Below are 21,647 nucleotides of genomic sequence, written 5' to 3'. Positions count from 1 at the left end.
ATCATTAGCCGTAGCTTTGATAACCACTTGAATCTCTTATAGAGAGATTTTTCTACTTAGCATATCACTTTCACTATCAGAGACCTTATTAAGGATAATCTTCAAACATTCTACCAGTTCTTTATGCTAATCTTGATCAAATTCTAAAGAGAACAATTTAGAATAAAAACTATAAAATGCTTCCTTAATAAGCTTTGGATCATTAGTTTTACCACCCTATATCTGAATATTCTCAATCTTCTCTACCTTATGTTTTGCCCTAATAATGTTTAAAAAATATTTGGACCCTATATCACCATCTCTAAGCCAATTCATTCTTGCCTAAATCCTTTGCCCCTGGATCTTATATCTATAAAAAAATCCTAATTGATACTTAATGAAAATGAAATTTTTCGGCATCACTAGGTCATTGGACACTTTTGAAGAGAAAATTCAACTTCATTTAATTTGAATTGAAGGTCATTCTCTTATTCATTTTTGTCTTTAGCTACTTTTTTCCCAATAATTTGATAAGTTTTTTCCAAGACTCCACTAGATCCAACACCACTATTTAACTAGTCTTGCAGACTGATTACATAATTTAGATTTTAAAAAGTCACCAATCTAATAGCCTCTTTATTATTAGGGACTTTCAGCAAAGAGGTATTTTTAACTTAAAAAATTTTCCTTTGTTGCTCATTCCATTAAAATTATCATCCTTATTTATCATAATTCTTGTAGAAATAGGAGAATGATCTATCATTCTAGTAGGTGACATAGTAATAGGAGAATTACCCTCTTTAGTCCAGAAGGAGAAAAAAAAAAGAGTCACAGTAAATCCTATCCAATCTACAAGATACTCTATTCTATCCCCCTTAATTATTGCACCAAGTGAACCAAATGTCATTAAAGTTCTCCCTATTATTCTCCAAGGGGTCAATCAAATTAAAACATCTTTTGAATTTACACCCAAAAAATTTCTAATTGCCTTTCCATTGATGTTTCAAACCTCCTTGTTTATCACATCTAGCTTCCACCATGTTAAAGTCTCCTACAAATATCCAAAATGCTTTAGGTAGGTTAAACAAAAACCAATCCCATAACACACCTCTTTCTTTGTAATCATTTGGGGCATAAATGTTACATACTCCAATTATATCCTCATCATATTTAAATGTCATCCAAAGTGCCCTTTGACATCTTGAGCATCCATGTTGCAGGATGGATTCAGCCCAATTGGGACCAATTAACATGGCCACTCCACCTTTCCCTATCTCATGCTCAAAATGAAACCCTATAGCTTTATCCCATAAAAAAATTATTTATAAAAAATGCTTGTAAATCAACAACTTTAATTTCTTGCAGGAATATGATATCCTTATCTTTTAACTTATTACACCACTTTCTAACAATATGTTTCCTATCAATCATTTCCAAGCATCTAACATTCCAACTATAAATATTTATCATCATGTAGGGAGTTAAATAGAGGGAGTCTTTGGAGCCTTATAAAGCCTATTGAAACAATTTGGGGTGGCATTCTTACCACCAACACTACCAGAAATCGATCTTTTCTCATATGTTTTTCTCTTTCTTTTAACAACATTAGTGAATTGCCCTCTCGACTCTACATCTAAGGTCTTTTGAATCACAAGTGAGGGAGAACTGATCTCCTTAGGGATACCAACCTTACTATTAATAGCCTTTGCCTTTTCTTTAATGGATTTGATGGCAAGTTATTGAGCATTCAATCTAATAGGGATCTCACCAAGATTAGTCTCAGCCACCTCTGGGGTTAAAACAACATAGGCCATAGGATGAATCTCACCAGGAATATGACTGGATTATATAGCCAGTATCACCTCAAACTCTTTATCATATAAAGGATTATCTAAAGAGACAAACCCACCACATTCCAATGAGTTAGCTTCAGAAGAAAATTTTGACAGCATTGACTGGTTAGACACACCACTATCCAATTTTTCCTTTGGAGTAGATGCTAAACCATCCTTGTCCAATACTTTAAAAACATTAACCCTCTCTGAGATTTTTTCTTTGTAATTATCAACTTTCACTATAGCTTTCTCAAAATTCATATTATGAGTTGGATAATTTTTCTTAATATGACCATTAAGTTTACAATAAAAGCATGCTTGTAGATTGCCTAACAGAGAAACCTCCCAAGAGAATTTATCTTCTTCTAAATTTAAAGAGATAATATTAGGAACAATCACATCTAGGTCTAGAGTCACAAGAACACACATATTTAAATGAGGGAGAGTAACCCTAGACTCTTCAATCTGCAAAGCTAACCCAAGGGGTTTCAAAATATGAGAAACAAATGGCCAAATTTTAGCTTGGAGATTCTTAATTTCCACCCAATTTGGCATGGATTTTTTTATAACTTATTTAAAATTACCATAGCTAACCATGGATATGTTCTAAATGAATAATGACCAACATTTCAAAAACCATTTTTAAATATTCTTTCTTGCATATTATGGGTTTTTTAAAAAATAAGAAGAGCCCTTTTTGAATCATTCTGCAAAAGTTAACATGCAAACCAATTTTTTTTCCCCACACATCATTTAACCAATCATCAAGAAATTTATGCAAAGGCAAAGAATTAGCATCTAAACAAATAAAGAATATGGAAATATTTCTTAACTGACTTTTCTTTGCTCTAACATCTTTAACCATATCATCATTGGGAGACAAAGTTAGGGTTTTCAAATCGTCAAAAGGGCTCCTACCATCTTCATGTTCATGAGAAACTCCTCCACCATCTCCAACATCTTGTCTATCTCCATGAGTTGTGGTCCTCCCACTTCCATTTGAACACTCAAAAACTACTATCCTTTCAAACCTGCTCTCAAAACAAGTCATCTCAGAGAAAACTAGCACTAAGGACTGTCTTATATGAAGGTTTTTCACTCTTCTTCTCAGAGCTACCATTTCCCATGATAACTTCATTAAAAACATCCTTTCCATCACTACCAGAGATCTCTAGTATATCATTGTTTGAAATGTTTTCTTCCCTCAAAGCTTCATCATCATCACACCCTGGTTCACCCAGTCGCCACAACCTCATCATTGCCCTCCCTTAGCCCTCCATCACATATGCAAGCCAATGATGGAGCCGAACAACCAACCCAAACTGGCAACAAAAGAAGAGATGCAAAACCACACACGACTTATAGGAAAGGGCACACAAAAAAAGAACATGGGTTAAAGACACACACAACTGGAGAGTTACAAAAATCCACAATAAAAAAGGACACGAAAAAAAACTTCATGCAATGGGGCAAGTCAGCAATGCCGCACGAATCCTAATGCATTGTATTTGCATGGAGTTGCAAACTACCCACCTCACTAGTATTTTGATCACAAATTAAATTTTTCTTTAGAGATTGAATATTAAAAAACTTCAAAAATAAAAGTTGTAGTGTTTGGAATCTACTTTTTGAATATGTAATTTATTTGTGTACCCATATGATAAATTTGTTTTTTGGTATGGATCTTTAAAAATCACTTTTTCAAAATGTTTTTTTCAAGACCATACCACACCCATGTATGTACATCATAATTTGACACAAATAAATAAATTTTTGTAAATCCTTTTAAAGGCAATTACCTAACATACCAAATATTAATGATAATATTTTTCCTTAATTTTAAATTATAGAATAGTTTTATTATTATTAATTTTTTATTGGCTATAAAGCTAAATTTTAAAATCTCTCATTTACGGACACCATAATTTGATCAAATCTTCACATTTTTCAATTTTTTTTTAACTTCAAAATAATTATATGTAGATTGATGACATATTAATTAATTTAAGAAAAATCATAAAATAATTTTTTTATTATAGTTTTAGTGAACCTTGCTATCTTACATTTGGGTACCACTTGTGATTGAAAAATCATACAAAAATAGTAAATAAAATCATAACACTATAAAAAATTATATTTATGAAATTAGGACAGTGAGAACTCTAATGGGTTTTTGTTTTGTAAAAAAAATTGAATGGTAAGAACCTTTAAAAATTATGAAAAGGTGTGAATTCGCCAGTTCAGTTCCTTAGCCAAATCTTGAGAGGTCAAGGCATAGGCTTGGTCTCACTAAGCCTATCTCGAACCAAAATCTAAGGCAAGACAAAAAAATCTCACCCCATGTTGTAAGAAATGGACACCCATTATTTGAAGTTCAAAAAATGGGTGCCTGTTTGAAAAAGTAAATTGGCATTGAAAATGCAGTTAAAATCCCAAAAAAAAATTTAAATTTCTTTTTTTAAAAATGGGTGCCTATTTTTAAAAAATCAAAAAACGGACACCCAATTTTTTTTAAAAATGGGTGCTCATTTTTTGAATTTTAGATCGGGCACCCAAACCTAATACATGTGCCTATTTTTTAGAAATGGGTACTGGTTTCTAAAAGAGCATGATCTCAATCCACGGACTTCTGTGGAATTGAGACCCAACTTCTTGCTTCTACCAATTAAATTTATCTTTTTTTTAAATATTTGGGAGGCTAGATGTATGAAGTATTGTTGCCTATTTTTCTCCAAGGTCTTCTCCTTAAGTCATTGTAAATGTCTATCTTGTTAAAAGTGTAGGATCTCATCTTTAGTAATTATAGGGTCCAAATCATTTCCATGTTGGGATCCATGTGAGGCATTCCTAGTGTGGAGACATAGGAGATGAATCATACCTAGCATTATGTGGTGATCTTGCATGTTCTCTTGGAGACACACCATTTCCAAAGACATGACCATAGAATTATTTAGCTAAGAATCTTCTCTTCTTCCATGTAACCTTAGTTTTATAAGTCTATACTTCTAAGTCTTTCATTGCACATGAAAAGGTCATTCAAATGCTTGTCATGTTCTTCCCTAGCCATAGTGATTTAGAGAGATTGTTTTCAGACCTATATGAGTTAAGTGGTGCCTCAAAGGTTCTACCAAAAGGATCAAACCAAGTTTCCAATTTTTTCTTAGATGATTTGTCAAAGATAATTTGAGGTTCCTTTCCTTGGTAGTATTGATGCCTAGTTTTCACTGGTAACTCATCAAAGCTAATTTGAATTTTCTTTCCTTGATGAATTTTATACCTAGCTATCATCGACATGAAAGATAGTATATAGAGATTATAGGATTTCTTAAGACAAATTGATGTCCAAACTAGATCAGAAAAATGTGAAAAAGAAAGTAAAAACTAGCAAAGATAACTTGTCACAAGGTGCCCAAGATGTGAGCTCAATTTTCCCTTATCTATGACACTTATGAAGAAAGCAAAGAGCTAAAGCCAAAGAAAGCAAAGAGATGATAAAATGAGACATGGACAAGTGAACAATTCTACTAATAAAATGTGTAGCCAAGGAACCCAAGTGATCTTTTCAGATAAAGACAACCTGTAACCCACTAATTTCAACTTAGAAGATTAGAAAAGTCAAGTATAAGCTTCCCTAATCAACTAACAACAAGTTTCAAGGTAAGATATTTAGAAATAGAATTTAGGAAATGAACCACAGTAAACCAAGAAACATAAGGATATCCAAGTGATATTTCCCCTAAAGTCAAATAATGTTTCATCCAGAGATGACATTTGGTATATGACTAAACAATAAATTTCTAGAAGCTAAGAAACATTTTACAGAGCTAAAAGTTGATAGTCTAAATTGTCATATAGTATTTCATAGGACAACAAGCAACTGAGAAATCTAAAAATGTGAAAGAACAAGTTTTTGACCCAAAAAGCCATAGTTTAGTTATTTTTTTCACAAGTTTGACAATGTTGATCATTTTAACAGTGTTTGGGCTCAATTAAAGTAGAAAATTATTGTGCAAAAAAGTGATATTTATCAAGCAAAATGTGACACATATGGTAGTCTTCAAAAAATCAAGAAAGGACAAATTAACATTGCATGATACAAAAACTTGCAAGGACCCAAAATGAAATCCCTAAAACTATAGTCATGTGTATGTTTAACAAATTTCCAGATGTCTTAATAAAAATTGAAGAAACACAAAGAAAGTTCTACCTAAAAGATATGAGTTCTACTCAAAACCTTTTACCACAACTTTATGCCCCCTTACCTCACACAATGTGATTTACCACAATAGGTATTTTCTTTTTCATGGAGTGATATTAACACATCTAAAGAGATACACATTGTGATTCAAATCTTTGGGTGACCTCAGTAACCCACTTGGGTCAATTCTATACAAATATTATGAGTGGCTAAAATAGGGTGGCCTTTAATCTTAGCTTCTTAGTAAGGAATCCATTAATAATATCCCCTCTTGTATCTGATACTAAACTAGGGCCTTGTAGCCATGAGAGTACTTAAAATGTGTTGGTCTTTCAAGAAAGTTTAAGGCCCCAAGGACCCCAAACACATCATACATACCTACCTAGCAAGGCCCCCATGGTTGCAATCCCATCAACATCCTCACTAGATGAATAAAGACATTTTGTCCCTCTAAGGCTATATTCTTTTCAAAGGCCTTTATGACTATAGTTGATTGAAGTAGCTAGGTTTACTTATTCCCACTTGGGTCATTCTCATGAGACTTTTCCCTCAATGGTGGGCTCTCTAAAGGTCAAGCATCTCACAAAGAGTTATACACAACATGGATAACACAAGAAGGTCAAGATTTATGATTTACCTCAAATTGAAAAAGAACATAATATTCTACTCCAAATACGTCTCCCAAACACACCAAATAAGGGTTAATTAAGGCCCCTACAAAGTGACCTCTCTACTCACTTTCTTGATCCACATAAATGGGTCAAGGTTTTTTATTGTCTTAGAAAGACAAGAGTATACTTCCTTACCAAACATATGAACCTTTACTCATGAGTTATTAAGTTCCTTGGAAATGAAATGAAAGCTAAAGAAAAAACACAATATTTATTTGAATCTCCAAGGCAACCTACAAAACTATAAGTTGTAATAGTGTAGCAATGTAATCCTTTGACAAGTGAATCCTATAAAACCACAAGTTAGGACACAAAACATGAAATCCAAATTAAAAACCACTTGCTAGATGTAGTAAAAGATCATAAAATCCAAAATGGAAGTTAGATAAAAGAAAATTAAGCTATCAAACTTGGAATATGAAAAGTAACAAATTTGTATGATAGACTACAGTTAACTAGAATATCATACAATATACCTCCAGAAGATAGGAGATATTTCAAGCCTAGACAATAGAGATACTAAACCAATATGATACTTTATTACACTACAGGTGATACTTCACAAAACAGGCAGGCAATAAAATAAAAATTGGTAAATATTGTCTATAACACAAAGAAATTACACCTAGTATAGAGAAGCAATGTGTGATATTTCAGCCTAGAAAATCCAAAATAAAAAACTTGCAATAATAAAATATGATTTAACAATGCAAAATAAAGCTAGAAAATTTATTGTAGCTTTACAGTGGGTGCCAAAAATGTATGCTCAAAAGTAGAAACAATTCTATAAACTATTATTCTTGAGTGATCCCACTAATTAGGAAACTCAAAAGGTGGCTTATAGTTGCCTATGTATGACGGGCAAAAAATCTAAATGGTATGATGGTGGCTCTCAAATGAGTCCAATGATAGAGACCCTTGCAAGGTGCACCATAGAATGGAAGATTCAAATATAGAAAGCAATGAGAATGCAAATATCCAATAAATTCAAATGATTATGAAATGCAAGCTAGCTAAGAATGAGTGTGCAAGATTAAGGTTAAATAATGATGCAAGTACAAAGAAATTAAGATCAATTAACATGATCAAGACTACAATCTTCCTAATTTAACTATGTGAGCTAAGGTAATGCAATGAAAGGAAAAACTAAACTAAGATGCAAGAATGTGAGAGGGCAAGTGAGTGCTCAAGAAATACAGAATCAAAGCAATAGCATAGCAATAGCATGAAATTCTAAGATTATGAGAGAGTGAGGAAAGATCCTTCTTTCAAAGAGATTTTGAGGGTTAGAGACTAAGAGACACAAACAACAGTAGAGATTTTCCCTTATTTTGACTTTGAGCTCAAGATTCTTAAGATGAAAAATCAAAAACTATGTTTAAAAGGAAAAAGAATGAGTGGAGGAGATTAAGAGGAAAAAGAGACCCCCCTCACCTTACAAAGTGTGCATTTAATGTGTAGACAAAAACTATTTTCTTTTTCTTTTTAAATTATAAGATTCCTTTTTTGTATGCACACATGATATAAATGTTTTTTTTTTTTTTTTAATTTTATTAAAAGAGATAATATTCTTCCAATTAAATAAAACTTATAATGTAATAATCAGTCCATAGGATAAAATAGATTAAATGACAAAATGATGATTTGATCAAGATTATTGATTAATAAATTATGTAAAATTGATTAAGTAAATAATGTGGTCTAGCTCATAAATTAAAAATGTTAGAAAATTAGGCTGGTAGTTTACTAGACTATTTTTGAGTGATTATATTTTCTCCTCTTTGGATTAGTGTTTGAGAGAGAGAGAGAGAGAGAGAGAGAGAGAGAGAGAGAGAGAGAGAGAGAGAGAGAGAGCATTGAATCAAAGAACAATGATGTCAAACTAATAAGAGATCTTACTCTGAACCTGATTGACTGAAGTGTAGAGAGATAGATGAGCCTGAATGCATTGTTTGACATGAAGCGATAAAAATGAACATTAGAACAAGGTTGACAGAACAATACTAAAAGTGATGTGATGCAATGAGAACTAATATGTCCAAGAGCGATATATAGATCAAAAGTGCAATGACTTTTATAAGAGTCAAAAATAGTTTGATGGAGTTCTACCTAATGGAAGAGTTCTCTTAATTTTCAAGTTTTTTGTTTTAATAATGCATATTTATATTTTTATAATCAACATTTTTTATTATATAATGTAAATCTTAAAAGACTTGTTGTTACCATTTATAACAAAATCATCTTAATGGCCTATAATATTAAAATATTTAATTAGTGGTTAGTTTCCAATAAATAGTTTAGACAATAAATCATTGTAATTTATTTTTAATCAAATTTGATAAAGGTATCATGAATAGAATTTTTAACAATATATGTTTTTTTTTTTCGAAAATTTAACTTAAAAATAATAAAAATATTCACAAATGTTGAAGGCTACATAATGTTGTTTAATCTTTTTGACTATTTGGAAAAAGAAGATAAATTGACTTTTAAAATAGTGATACAAATAAATTAAATATTTAGTTAAAGAGAATGATGAATTTAAGACATAATAGAATGGGAAAATGTTAATATTGTATAAAATTTGACATATATTAAAACAAACATTATTGCATTCAAGAGATGCAAATGTTGAATATTCTTAGACTAAGAATCTAATGTTTTTTGAACAAAAGTTATAACAAAAAATATCATTATTCTATGTTTCAAGCATTTTTCTTATGAGATCAATATCAGTTGCTCCAATTTAAATAGTGAAAAATGAAAATAATAAATAATTTATTCATAATTCATAATAGATATTTTAAATATATTTATTTGAAAATATTGATCTAGGCACTTGCCAACATTTATTTATTCCTAAAATATTAGATATCACAATTTGAAATTCAACTCAACAATGTTGTAATTTTCCATATGATTGTTAGTTGTCTACGACCCATATTCAAGAAAAAAGGCGGTTAAGTGTTGCGGCCAGCCTCACACCTCCTCTTGCAATTTGCTCCTCAACAATAGGCAGTCGAGAGAGGAAATAATCATCTGCAAATTCAAAATTTTCAACTCAATCCATTGCCTCAAACACACCAAACATTTGAATTGATATATATAATACAATAATAGATGAAATTACCTTCTAAAGTGGTGCCAGCAGTAGCATTTCTGTATGCCCATTTGCAAGCTAAACCAATACTTTCAGATGCATACCTAATGTCACAATCATGCATTATTTATAACTAAAATTTCATCGGTTAAGTTTGCATAATACACTAAGGAAGAAATTAAGTTTGAAAAAATAAGTTAATTTTGACGATTTCACATTTTTAGTCTAGAAATGAAGTCTCAGTGTGATGTTTAAGCCATTCCACATTTTTAGTCTAGAAATGAAGTCTTAGTGTGATGTTTAAGCCGTTCCGCTAAGTTTCAATAAAGAACTCCTCTACTAAAGGGCTACATGTCTAATTAAGTAACTTTCAGTCTTACACATTTGGGCAAGGAACTTTGTTTCCGCTGCATTTTTCCCATTTAGGTACTTCATCTGACCAAATATCCTGTTGTAAACGAACAAAAAGATCATTTGTAGTAAACACTAAGAATGTTTTGATAAATAATAAACTGTTAACACATAAATTTCTTTTTATTGATTTGATTGAGTACAAGAAATTTCTTGATGACATGATCAAGAATTAGCCCATCAGACAATCAGAGATAGGGAATTCAATACAATAGTTTGAATAAATAGATATGATTGAATACCTCTCACCAGAAGGAACATCATTTAACATGAAAAAAATCTTCAATAAAAAATAATGAATCTCAGGAAGGAACAAAAAAATGCTTCTGGTTAGTTTATTTTATAAAAAATAGAAGAAAAAGAGGAGATGGCAGGAGATTTACATACAGTTAGGTTTGTCTGAAGCCCATCTACCAGTAGACTAAAGTCAGAGTCATAAAAGTCTTTTTGTGCTGTCTCAACTATTGAACTATCCCACACCTGTTAACAATGACATAAGCCAAAAAGGTATACGTTAATTAAAAATTGCCAATGTTAAATAGCTATCTTTTTCCTTCATGAAAAGAATTAAGTCAATCCAAATACAAAACTGACCTTTATATACACTAACTTAAAACCAATATTTCCAAATGAAAATAAACTAGTTGCATATGTTTTATTTTTCTTCTGAGCATCCTTAAATTTATTTTTTCCTTCTAAATTTCAACATAATCACATAGATATTCTAACTGGGTTGTATACTTACATGATGCAAATTCTCCTTTCGCTTAAACCAGCGAACCATTATTGTGTTTCCTCCTTCATCTCCAGTAAATCCAACATGCAGAGGCTGCAAAATTAGTAGTTTCAGTTTTTCTATGAATTCATAAGCAATTTTCATACAAATATCACCGAATTATTAAAAGAGAATGGATGAGCAGAACAAGACCTGATGAATGTCTGCCATGAGATGAGCCAGAAAAAGTAATGACTCTGTCAAATTATCTGATAAAAAACATTGAGGGATATGTATAAGTTTCCAAACTAGATGTTTACTACAAAAAGATGTCTATTTGATTAGAAGCTGATTTTTTTTAACATGGTTATGAAGAGGGTTCGTTTGGTTCGTGGAACTTTTAAAACTAGGATTTCTACAAACCTTGGTTTAGCCAAATCAAAGTTTTGCAAATCTTCATTCTGATTTTTGGGATTTTACTTGAACCGTTTGTTTCACTCAGAAGATGCATGTGAAGACACATTTTAATGCGTAAGCTTGGAGTTCAGGCAAATTTCAAAAAGTAGTCTAATCTATTGTTTTTACACTCCTTAAAAAACATAACCAGGTTTTGATTTTCAATTCCTACTTGCTAGTTGGAAGTTAGAAAACCTGGTTTTGAGGCAAAAATTAGAAGTTGGATATGCTAATTCCATTTTGCCAATTTTGAAACAGAAGCAAAAAATTTCAAATCTAGATATAAAAAAGTCAATTCCTGTCATCTTCCAAGAACTAAACGTAGAATGTAAAACAGCATCTAACAATTCAAAATAATTTGTATGGAAGAAACATACATTCCACGTTAGAGGTGCCAAATGTTGTAAGCTGAGAAGTGTAATTATTGATGGCTCCTGCCACACACCTGTCTTCTACTCCCTCGTCATCATGACAGTCCCCTGTACCACAACAAACATAGGCATTCAACTGAAGGTATTAATTTTCATCCACATTAAAATTTCATAAAGGATTTCCTACTCAATAGTTCAGTATATTTACTCATTTATCATGATGTAGTGAAATTACAAGGTGCTTATGGAGTTCTCTTTTCTATTTCACTTTATCTTGATCAAATTGTTTATGAGTTAAATTTAAAGGTGTTAAAATTTTTTAATAATACAGTTCATTTGTTTAATAATGATGAAAGACAGAGTATAATGAAAAATTAATTGAAATCAAATATCAATTATCATAAACAAAATAGTTCATTTTTTCTTACTTTTCCTAATTGAAAAAAAAAAAATTATGATAAATGCAAATAACATAATAGCTTAATAGTTAAAATAGAATTAAAAATTCTGTAATGAATAAAATAAACATATGACAATAATAACTTTGGATTTCAATTTTAAATGTTTTTCAATATACGTATTACACTATACTTGATCATTCATAATCTTCTTTCTAGCTATAAATCAGTTGGAGATTTCCTCTTTTCAATAATTTAAATTACTATGATAAAAAAATAAAAATATACGCACTTAAAATAAAAAGAGTCTTATATCTAAATAAAATTTGATAGAGAAAGTATCCCCGTTTGGTTGGATAAAAAGAGCACTTACTAGAATAGTCATATTTACAGTTGAAATCAGGTGTATTAATGTAGTGCAATTGGCGGCTCCAGGGGTATTTGAACTTAACCTTATCTGCCCATAAACAGAGGGAAGAAAGATTGCCTTTTGCATACTCTGGAAGCAGTTCATCCACTGCATCTGCTGCTTCTCTATTTAGAAGCCCCTACATATACATGTTATCACACAGTATGAAGATTTAAAAAGAACACCTTTAGAAAAGAGGAAACATTATTAATTTTAAATAAATAATAATATATATTATATAGAGATTAAAAGTAAATAATATAATAAAAAAGTTTAAATGAATAATGTAGTTGGTTGAATTCTTATTATTTTCTATGTATAGTTTGAGTGGAAATTTCAAACTATTTGTATTTTTTTTGCAGCAGTTTATTTGACAGTCAGACCGTGCAGCCAATGTGTCATCTCATCATTGATCGCCTTTTAAAATAACAAATACATTTCAAATTATAAATTGTTTTATCAACAAACATACTTCATACTGGATTCTTTCTTCTAATGATAATTTCTCAAAAACAAATCAACCTCTAAACAACAAACTAAAATACATATATTACTATAAGAAACAAGCCACTTTTTTCAAATTTTCCTTATATTTTACTATTTAGTGTGCTGAATAGCTACTCGTCATAAATACTCCTCACGATGTAAGGCATTTTATTTTATTATCTTTATAACATTGAAAATGATATATCAAATATAAAGTTTAAATAAAACAAATAAATAAAAATTGAAAGAAAATGTACCATCATACCATGCACTCTATTTGAATCTCATGCTTATTAATTTATATTAAGTTCTCATTGTCTTTTATGGCCTAATGTTTCTTGTTGTTTTGCTTCGTGTTCGAGACTTAATGTCAGTTTCTTTTGTTTACTATTAGATTTCAGACACCATTAAAACCTATTTTACTTAATCAAAAACATGAAAAAAAAAACATTCACCTCGGCAACTCTGCAGACGGCTGTATGGCCTTCTACTCCCCAAGAGAGCGCAGCAGGAAGAGTTGAAGCCATGTAAATCAATACACATAACATTACAAAACACTTTAACCTCTCCATTGTATTACAATTTTCTCCGTCAGGAAACAGAAAAATGGTGATCTGCTATATTTTTTATCAGCTGGGAAATGTGGAGTGCAGCATATAAAGTGCAGAGTAAGTCACATTACACACCAAAAAAGGAAAATGTCTGTTGTATTGCAAGACGGGAAGATACACCAGATATTTCGTAAGAGGCAGTTTCAACCGAATTTGGAAAACAAAATTGAAATTCTTAGTAGAGACAGGTATAAAAGCATATTCTAAGAATTGGAGTTATGCTCAAGGCATTTTCTATTTAAGGTGTACAATGTGCAGTTTGAAATTAATAATTTAGAATCCAGAAGAAGCATGTAAGACCGGAAAATTAATTTCACTTGTATATTAACGTTTCTATTTTGGTTTTAAGAGTAATAAAAAAATATATTTAATATTATTAATTAGAAAAAAATATGTATTTAAAAAAGGTTTTTAATTATTTCTTTTTTATTAATGTCTTTTATCTGGTTTTTTTAAAAATAGTTCTCTTGATTTTCTGATTTTCGTGGTTTAGACACTTTTTGGGTAAATTGGGAGCAAACCTATATTAAGTCACAATGCTCATAGGCCTTTTACTTTCATTGGGTTGTTGATCTCACAAGTTCGAACAATTGAAGTGCAAGGATGTAGCCTCTAGTCCCCCATTTGTAGCATCATTGGTTCATATCACTAGCTCAAAAGTATTTTATGTGGAGCCAAACCACATGTCATGCCAACCTCACAACACACATTAGAAAGTTTATTAGACATTAATTTAAAAATACAAATAAAAATTATTTGTATTATCATTAAAATTTATAGAATAATTAAGAGAGGATGAGAGGTGGGTAGTGTAGGAATGGAGGACACCCTTGAGGAAATCTGAAATGTCTTGTGCAAATAAATGATGTGGACAATGATTATCGAGTGAGGATGGAGAGAAAACCAAGGTCAATGCCTATAGTGGTCATTGGAGCAAATGCAATACCATTTAGCAATATGAAAAACACAAACACACGAAGAGGACATTCCCAATAGATGCCAAAATAATTTTGAGATGCCATTAGAAAAATTATTATTGGACTAATAGAAGGTGGATGAGGAAATAATCTATCTACAAGGATAAGCCTTCACCCAACCAGGGGGGAATTAATTTCAAGAACATGTCAATTTCAATAATTATTCTAGAAAAATAGTTGACAAATTGGGAGACAGAGCCTTTTGCAAAGTGGTGTCCACGTATGGTAGATCAAATGTTCAAATCATGGATTGGTGATGGAAACCCATTGAAGGGAAGGTGAGTATTTACAATCACTCAAACTATTATTTCGAATCGGATGTATTTGATGCTAGAACAAAGCTATAGATTTTGTATGGGAAACTATCTTTCTTTGAGGGAGACATTTTTATTAAGGTAAGTGCACAAAGTTGTGGTACCAAAAAGATGCCACATTTTTTCTTTTTATAGTCTAGGAAATAGCGTGATTGCCCTATAGTGCGATCATGTTATGGTTTGGGTGGGACAATCCTATGGCTCATGAAATTAAAATGGTAGCACAATTACACTATAGTGTGATCACGCTATTAAAAAAATCAATGAATAAGATGGCGAGATGACATGGTTGAAAATGTTGTACAAAAAAACCTAAGGCATGTCTCATTTCTCTCTTTTTTCTCTCCAGTGACTTTGGCATTTTCTTATTTTCCAATGAGTGCGAATATAGTGTTCATAGTAGTTTTCAACTCCAATGTGCATAAAAAATGGCTTCACATTGTTAGAAATCCAAAATCGATCGAAGCGGTATGAATTTTAACTTTTATTTTTGTTAAATTTGTGTTTTTTAATAGTTTTTATGAATTTTCATTTGGTTTTGTTTAGTTTTTAAAAATAGTATTCTTTAATTGTCAGGTAATGTAGAAAATCCACCCACTAATCATCCCATGAATAATCCAGCACCAAACCGTCTACTAAATCAACCCAAAAACCCTCAAAATGAAGAATAACCACTTCCACAACCTCCACCAACCGAAAGGCCTCCTTGAGGGACCCAAGAAAACTTGTTGAATGAAATTGGAAGAGGGAAAATAGAGTTTGAAACAATTATTAGGAAGATAAAGATTTCACTTCAAAATAATCCTAGTAGGGCACAATTGGCACAATCTATGAGACCATTATAGGTCAAGTAGCATATGTTAGTGGTGAATTGAATCTATGGCATAATAAAAGAGAAGATAAAAAAGATATTATGCTGATAAATTGTCATATGAAGTTGTAAAAAGTAAGCAGATTACTAGAGATGACATATGTGCTTTGTTTAAAAAGCTAGGAGAACAAAACACATTAAGAACTATGGCTAAAAGGTCCCCCATCCATTGGTGCATTCATGAAGGTATTAAAAACAAATTTTGGGATAGATGGTGGATGGTGTTTGATACCTCTCTTTCTAACAATCTTGAGGTTCCAAAGTATTTATTGATGAAATTGTATTGTAAGTTTGTCCTTGGGGAGATCCCCAATTATTTTTATATTCTTTTGTTCTCAGGGAAGAGGTGGGGGATCATCATTTGATAGTCTAGGGGCACTTTGTGACCCTAATGTTGTTAGGGAACCTATTGGCAAGTCGCAAGGGGAACATGTTATTGTTCCTTCTATTATGAAGGAGCACATATAGGGTGACACACTAGGCACTGTTAGAGATTGTACTCAAAGCCTCATTAGACTATTGATCACATGTGCATGTCATGTGGAACTCTATGCACTTTTGGCACTTCTAGTAGAGAGGATGATGATAATGGGATGATGAAAGATGACTTCCTCAATACCACATTTGGAATTAATACAGATGTAAATATAAATAATTATATTTTAAACTATTTTGATGACATCGCATATGTACATGAATGATTAATAAATTACTATGTCTTGACATTGTTTAAAACTCAAAGTCAGAGTGTTGTTGGCACTAGCACTAATCCTATGGCCTCATTTCACACTACAAAGATGACTCCACATGACGTAGGCAAGGAGATGAATACCTGAGGCCAAAGTCTCACCCAACTATCCAAACCACCCTGCAAGAGTTAACACAATGAAAGCAAACACAAGGAACAACACCAAGGAGAGAGAAAAAAGGATATCTTTATTGATTCATCAAATATCCAGCATACATGCCTAGCTGTAAGGCCTTCTAGGTTACAACCAATTTCAAATAGATTCAAATCCAGACAACCAACTTCAAGTTCACATCCTTTATTCGATCCTTTTAGTTCCCCCTAACTGACTTCTCTTTCTCTAACTATCCCTCTCCTAAACTCAAACCTAGACCTCTTTAAATACTTGCCAAAATGGCTTATAGAAGATTCTAGAGAGCCACAAGTCGGCTCAAACAAATATTAACTACCTACTAAAATTAAATATGAGCCAAGTCAGCCCAAACTGGAACCAGACACAGATAACTTAGCAAATGAAGACTTCTCAAAAACTAGCACTCGACACCCACACGAGCTCGACATCCAAAGGAATCACTCAGCAAAAACTATGAACTTGGCAACCAAAGGATTCACTTGGCATCCAAAGGAATTTACTCGGCAACTAAAGGAACTTAATAGCAACTAAGAATGACTTGGCATCCAAAGAGTTCACTCGAAAACCAAGGAAAATCACTCAATAACCAAAGGAACTTGGCAATCAAAGGATTCACTTGGCATCCAAAGGAATTTACTCGGCAACTAAAGGAACTTAATAGCAACTAAGAATGACTTGGTATCCAAAGAGTTCACTCGAAAACCATAGGAACTCAGCAATCAAAGGGATGACTCGGCATCAATTGAATGCTTGGCATCCACTAAGAACTCAGCACCAACAGGTAGAAAGAACCAAAAGTGCAGGATTACAAGGAAACCTAGGATGCTTCTGCATCAGACACCTAGGGTTGGAGAAAATGATTCTCCTAAATCATGCAAGTGTCACAACCCAAGCTGAATCCAACTCAAATTGAGAAATCCATGTGGCATCTTCAATTGGTCTATTCTTCCACTTCACTAAATACTCAATAATATTTTCCTCTTGTACTCTTGTCAGCTCTCTGATCCAAAATTTGTTCAACTTCTTCAAACTACTTCTTGGGATAATCATCAGGTACAACCATTTCATCATCTAACTCATTATACTTGTATAAATCAACAACATTGAATATAGAAAATATATCCATGTCATTAGGTAACTCAACTTCATATGCATTACCACTATCAAACTTCTTCAAGATCTTACAAGGGCCAAATTTCTTCATCTTCAGCTTACTGTATGTTCCAACAGGAAATCTTCCTTTCTTCAAATGAACCATTACCTCATCACCAACTTCAAAAACATGATGTTTTCTAGACTAATCAGCATTCTTCTTATACTTCTGATTACTTTTTTCCAACCTCAACTTCACTTCCTTACGCAAAGACTCCATAAAATCAGCAAACTCTTCTCCTACAGCACTTCTCTTTTCTTCACCAGCAATATCTCTCAAATCTGATATACCTCTAGGATACATTCCAGTAACAATCTCAAAAGGTGTCTTCCCTATACTCCTATTCACAGAATTGTTATATGCAAATTCAACTTGTGCGAATTCCATCTCCCAATTACTTGGCTTATTCCCAACTAAACATCTCAGCAAATTACCCAAGCTTCTATTCACAACCTCTGTCTGTCCATCTATTTGTGGATGGAATGTAGAACTAAACTTCAACTCAGTACCCATCTTCTTACACAAAGTCTTCCAAAAGTAACCAACAAACTTACTGTTGCTATCTAAAATAATATTGCTTGGTAATCCATGCAATCTCACAACCTCTTTAAAGAAAAGTTCAACAACATGCTCAAAATCTGATGTCTTCTTACATGGTATGAAATGAGCCATCTTAGAAAATTTGTCCACTACAACAAATATGGAATCATACCCCTTCATTGTCTTAGGTAATCCAAGAACAAAATCCATACTGATGTTAGTCCAAGGTTTCTCAACAATAGTAATAGGTGTATACAAACAAGTATTTTGACTCACCCCTTTTGCAACTTGAAAAACTCCACAACTCTTTACAAATTTATGAACATCCTTATACATTTGTGGCCAATAATACTTTTCTTTCAGCAAACTCATTGTTTTATCAATTCCAAAATGTCGAACCAATCCACCGCTATGCTTTTCCTTAATCAAATTCAATCTCATAGAACTTCTAGGAATACACTGTTGTAAATATTCAAGATATGATAGGTTACTGAGAGGGGAGGGGTGAATCAGTAACTTCAAAACTTTAAAACAATTCAGCACTTTAATCATATATACTATTCACCATTCATTCATCTAATCTATTGCATATATGAGAGATCAAACATCCATAACACATGTACACAGTGATTTGGTAACCCAGAAACCTTCCAAATAGAAAGTAAAACTAGAGTGGGGATGATACCCACAAAACTTCAATACTACAGTATAAAGTTGGCCTGTTAAGGCTTACATTGACCACTTCTAGTGATCTTCCCTGTTAGGAGCACAAATGACTGCTAGGTCCACCTTGTTAGAGGATTTACAAACATACACTGAAGTATGCACTCTATTAGGAGATTTATACAAAGGCTGTTAAGTCTACCTTGTTAAAGGATTTACAAAACTGATTCACCTATTAGGATGAAATAATGGATCTACTTACAAAATTGATTGCTGATTAGATCCTTGAAGTATAGATCACCTCTTGTGACTGATGAATCTTTACTGCTCTTTGTAGACCTTGCTGAATATTCTACTCTGCTACTGATTCACATTTATTCTTCTCAAAGCATTACATGTTCATTCCTTAATACATTCCTTCTCTTTCAAATGATATAATGCATTACATATATATCGTTCTAATAATTACAATTGCAAGGTCGGCCAAAACACAAGTGAACAAAATATTATTGAGTCAGCTAAATAGTAGAAAACTCGAGTTTTTCAAGCTGACTTAGTGACCTTCTGATACTCGGCATCCACTACATTACTCAGCATCATCATGCACTCAGTAGAAGTAGAAGCTCAGTCCATACTAACCACACAATGTAGCTTGGAACTCAGTAACCATTGGAGACTCGGTAGATATAGTGTCACTCGGTAAAAATTGAATCCTTCGTTTACCTTGATTTCACTCGGTAAACACTACACTTCCATCACTCAGTAAACACTAGCTTCCATCATACAAAATAATGACTCAGTAGACACTGTGAAGCTCGATGAACACTATAGACTCGGTAGATACTGTTAGACTACACATTCACTCAGTAGCTTTAGGAATGCTCAGTGTGAACTGCTTAAGTGATGAACCTACAAGGTAACCACTGAATGCTCAGTATACACTATAAACTGAGTGATGAGCTCGATAATCATTCATAGTCGAATAAGTGTTGTTACTAATGAAAAATACAATATAATGCCAACAATCTCCCCCTTTGGCATTAGAGACAAAACACTTATAAGCCAAAACATATGTACATAACCTGACTCACTGAATTTTGGTTTTTTAAAATTGATCTTTGTAGAACTGCTGCATATACATTTCTATATATCTTCTTGATGACTTATAATGTATATATAAAGATACTTATATACACATGCTAACTCTATTGAGTGCTAGCTCCCCCTTTCACTTATATTGATAACTCTCCTCATTTATTATGATGAATCTCTCCCCCTTTTTGACAATAATGCCAAAGGACTACATATATAGTTTATATGATGACACCAAAGTGAGATAGAAAATCTTGATGTACCTTAAGGATGGTGGCAAAAGTACTATCCCAAGTCTGCTGCAAAATTTGACAAGTGGAGAGAGCAATTTGAACTTTTGTTGATAATTGAATCATGTGATCAGCCATTGAGAAGTTCTGATCTTGGATCAATGTTTTGCAATGAGAAATATGTTTCTACGTTGTATCCATGATAGGAAGGATCATGTTCTGGATGTCTATTAGTGTAGACCAGATCCTTGCTTCCTCTCTCAATAGTTCTGCTTGCACGTCTGCTAGATATCTTATTTTGGTGTGATGAGAGATTGTGGAGGAGGAGTCCAACTTTAGCTTAGATGTGCTTAATTTCATATCAATGTCAATCTTATTTAGCTTATCCTTTATTTCTTTAGTAAAACCAAAAACATCACAAAGTTTGGCAAAAAGTGATGCTACATTATTAAAAGAATTTTCAAAATTACTCAAAAGTGTGGACAATTCAACTTGCTTGATTGCTATCTATTGAGGAATATGCTCTAGCATCTTGTCATTAAATTTCTTTTCATCCTTTTCAATCAATTTCTCTTGTCCAGAAGGATCTTCATTAAATTTTTGTACTGCCTCTTCTAACTGAATCAAAATGTGTTGAGTAGAATCTACTTCAACACCTATAGCTTCTGTAATTATATCCTTTGCATTCTTAATTATTCTGTACTCCTTATCCCTTTCAGACCTTAACTGCTTCTACATAGATTTCATCTCTATGAGTTGACTAGCTAACCTCATCTCTTCAATGGTAGCAGTGTCAAAGTCAATCTTTGGTATCACTATCTCTGTGTCTAAGTCAATGTCTTCTTCAATTTCCTTTCTAGTGATTAGAAGTTTTAATAGATGCTTTTTTTTTACTTTTGAGATTACTGGTTTGACCTTTGGAACAAACACGATAGTGGGGATAGAAGGGCTAGCAATGAAAACTAGGATAGGACTCAAGGATTGAATGCCAATAGAAGTATTAACCAGATCAAAAATTGAAACACTTCCCAAAAATGGTGTCACACTTGGTAGAGTACCCATAACAATATCTAAGCTGATTGGAGTTGTAGTGGATATAGATAATGCTATCGAAAGAAAAATTGTAGAACTTACTTAAATTGATGAAGACAAAATTGTAGAACTTACTTTTGTACTAACTGATGGTGAAGGATCTAAGGAAGCTGACTTGATAGCTGAAGAAGTGACAGGTAGCTCGGTAGATAAAGTGCTTGGCACTTTTGTTTCAGATACCTAGAGCTGGGATG

General features: G+C 32.4%; 1 protein-coding gene across 1 annotated transcript; it reads right to left on the bottom strand.

The window, feature by feature from the left end:
• Positions 1–9,627: 9,627 nt before the first annotated feature.
• LOC149568280 (endonuclease 4-like) lies at positions 9,628–13,601 on the bottom strand. The gene is made up of 9 exons (XM_089817538.1): positions 13,485–13,601; positions 12,508–12,682; positions 11,743–11,844; positions 11,123–11,178; positions 10,940–11,023; positions 10,582–10,674; positions 10,164–10,231; positions 9,814–9,887; positions 9,628–9,722 (listed from the first exon to the last, which is right to left on the bottom strand). The coding sequence occupies exons 1-9, from the start codon at positions 13,599–13,601 to the stop codon at positions 9,628–9,630; spliced, it is 864 nt and encodes a 287-aa protein (XP_089673664.1).
• Positions 13,602–21,647: the final 8,046 nt, after the last annotated feature.

This window comes from Cupressus sempervirens, chromosome 3 (assembly GCF_028749045.1).
Source record: "Cupressus sempervirens isolate cs-2001-9-10 chromosome 3, ASM2874904v1, whole genome shotgun sequence".
Classification (NCBI taxonomy): domain Eukaryota; kingdom Viridiplantae; phylum Streptophyta; class Pinopsida; order Cupressales; family Cupressaceae; genus Cupressus; species Cupressus sempervirens.
Note: the sequence above shows the minus strand (reverse complement) of the source record. Positions and strands in the feature narration are given on the sequence as shown.

Excerpts from the sequence above, each read along its gene's own strand:
- LOC149568280 (XM_089817538.1), bottom strand. The coding sequence starts at position 13,601 with ATGGAGAGGTTAAAGTGTTTTGTAATGTTATGTGTATTGATTTACATG. Across the intron at positions 12,683-13,484 it reads CCGTCTGCAGAGTTGCCGAG|GGGCTTCTAAATAGAGAAGC; the intron begins GTGAATGTTTTT and ends ATGTATATGTAG. Across the intron at positions 11,024-11,122 it reads TCATGGCAGACATTCATCAG|CCTCTGCATGTTGGATTTAC; the intron begins GTCTTGTTCTGC and ends CTAATTTTGCAG.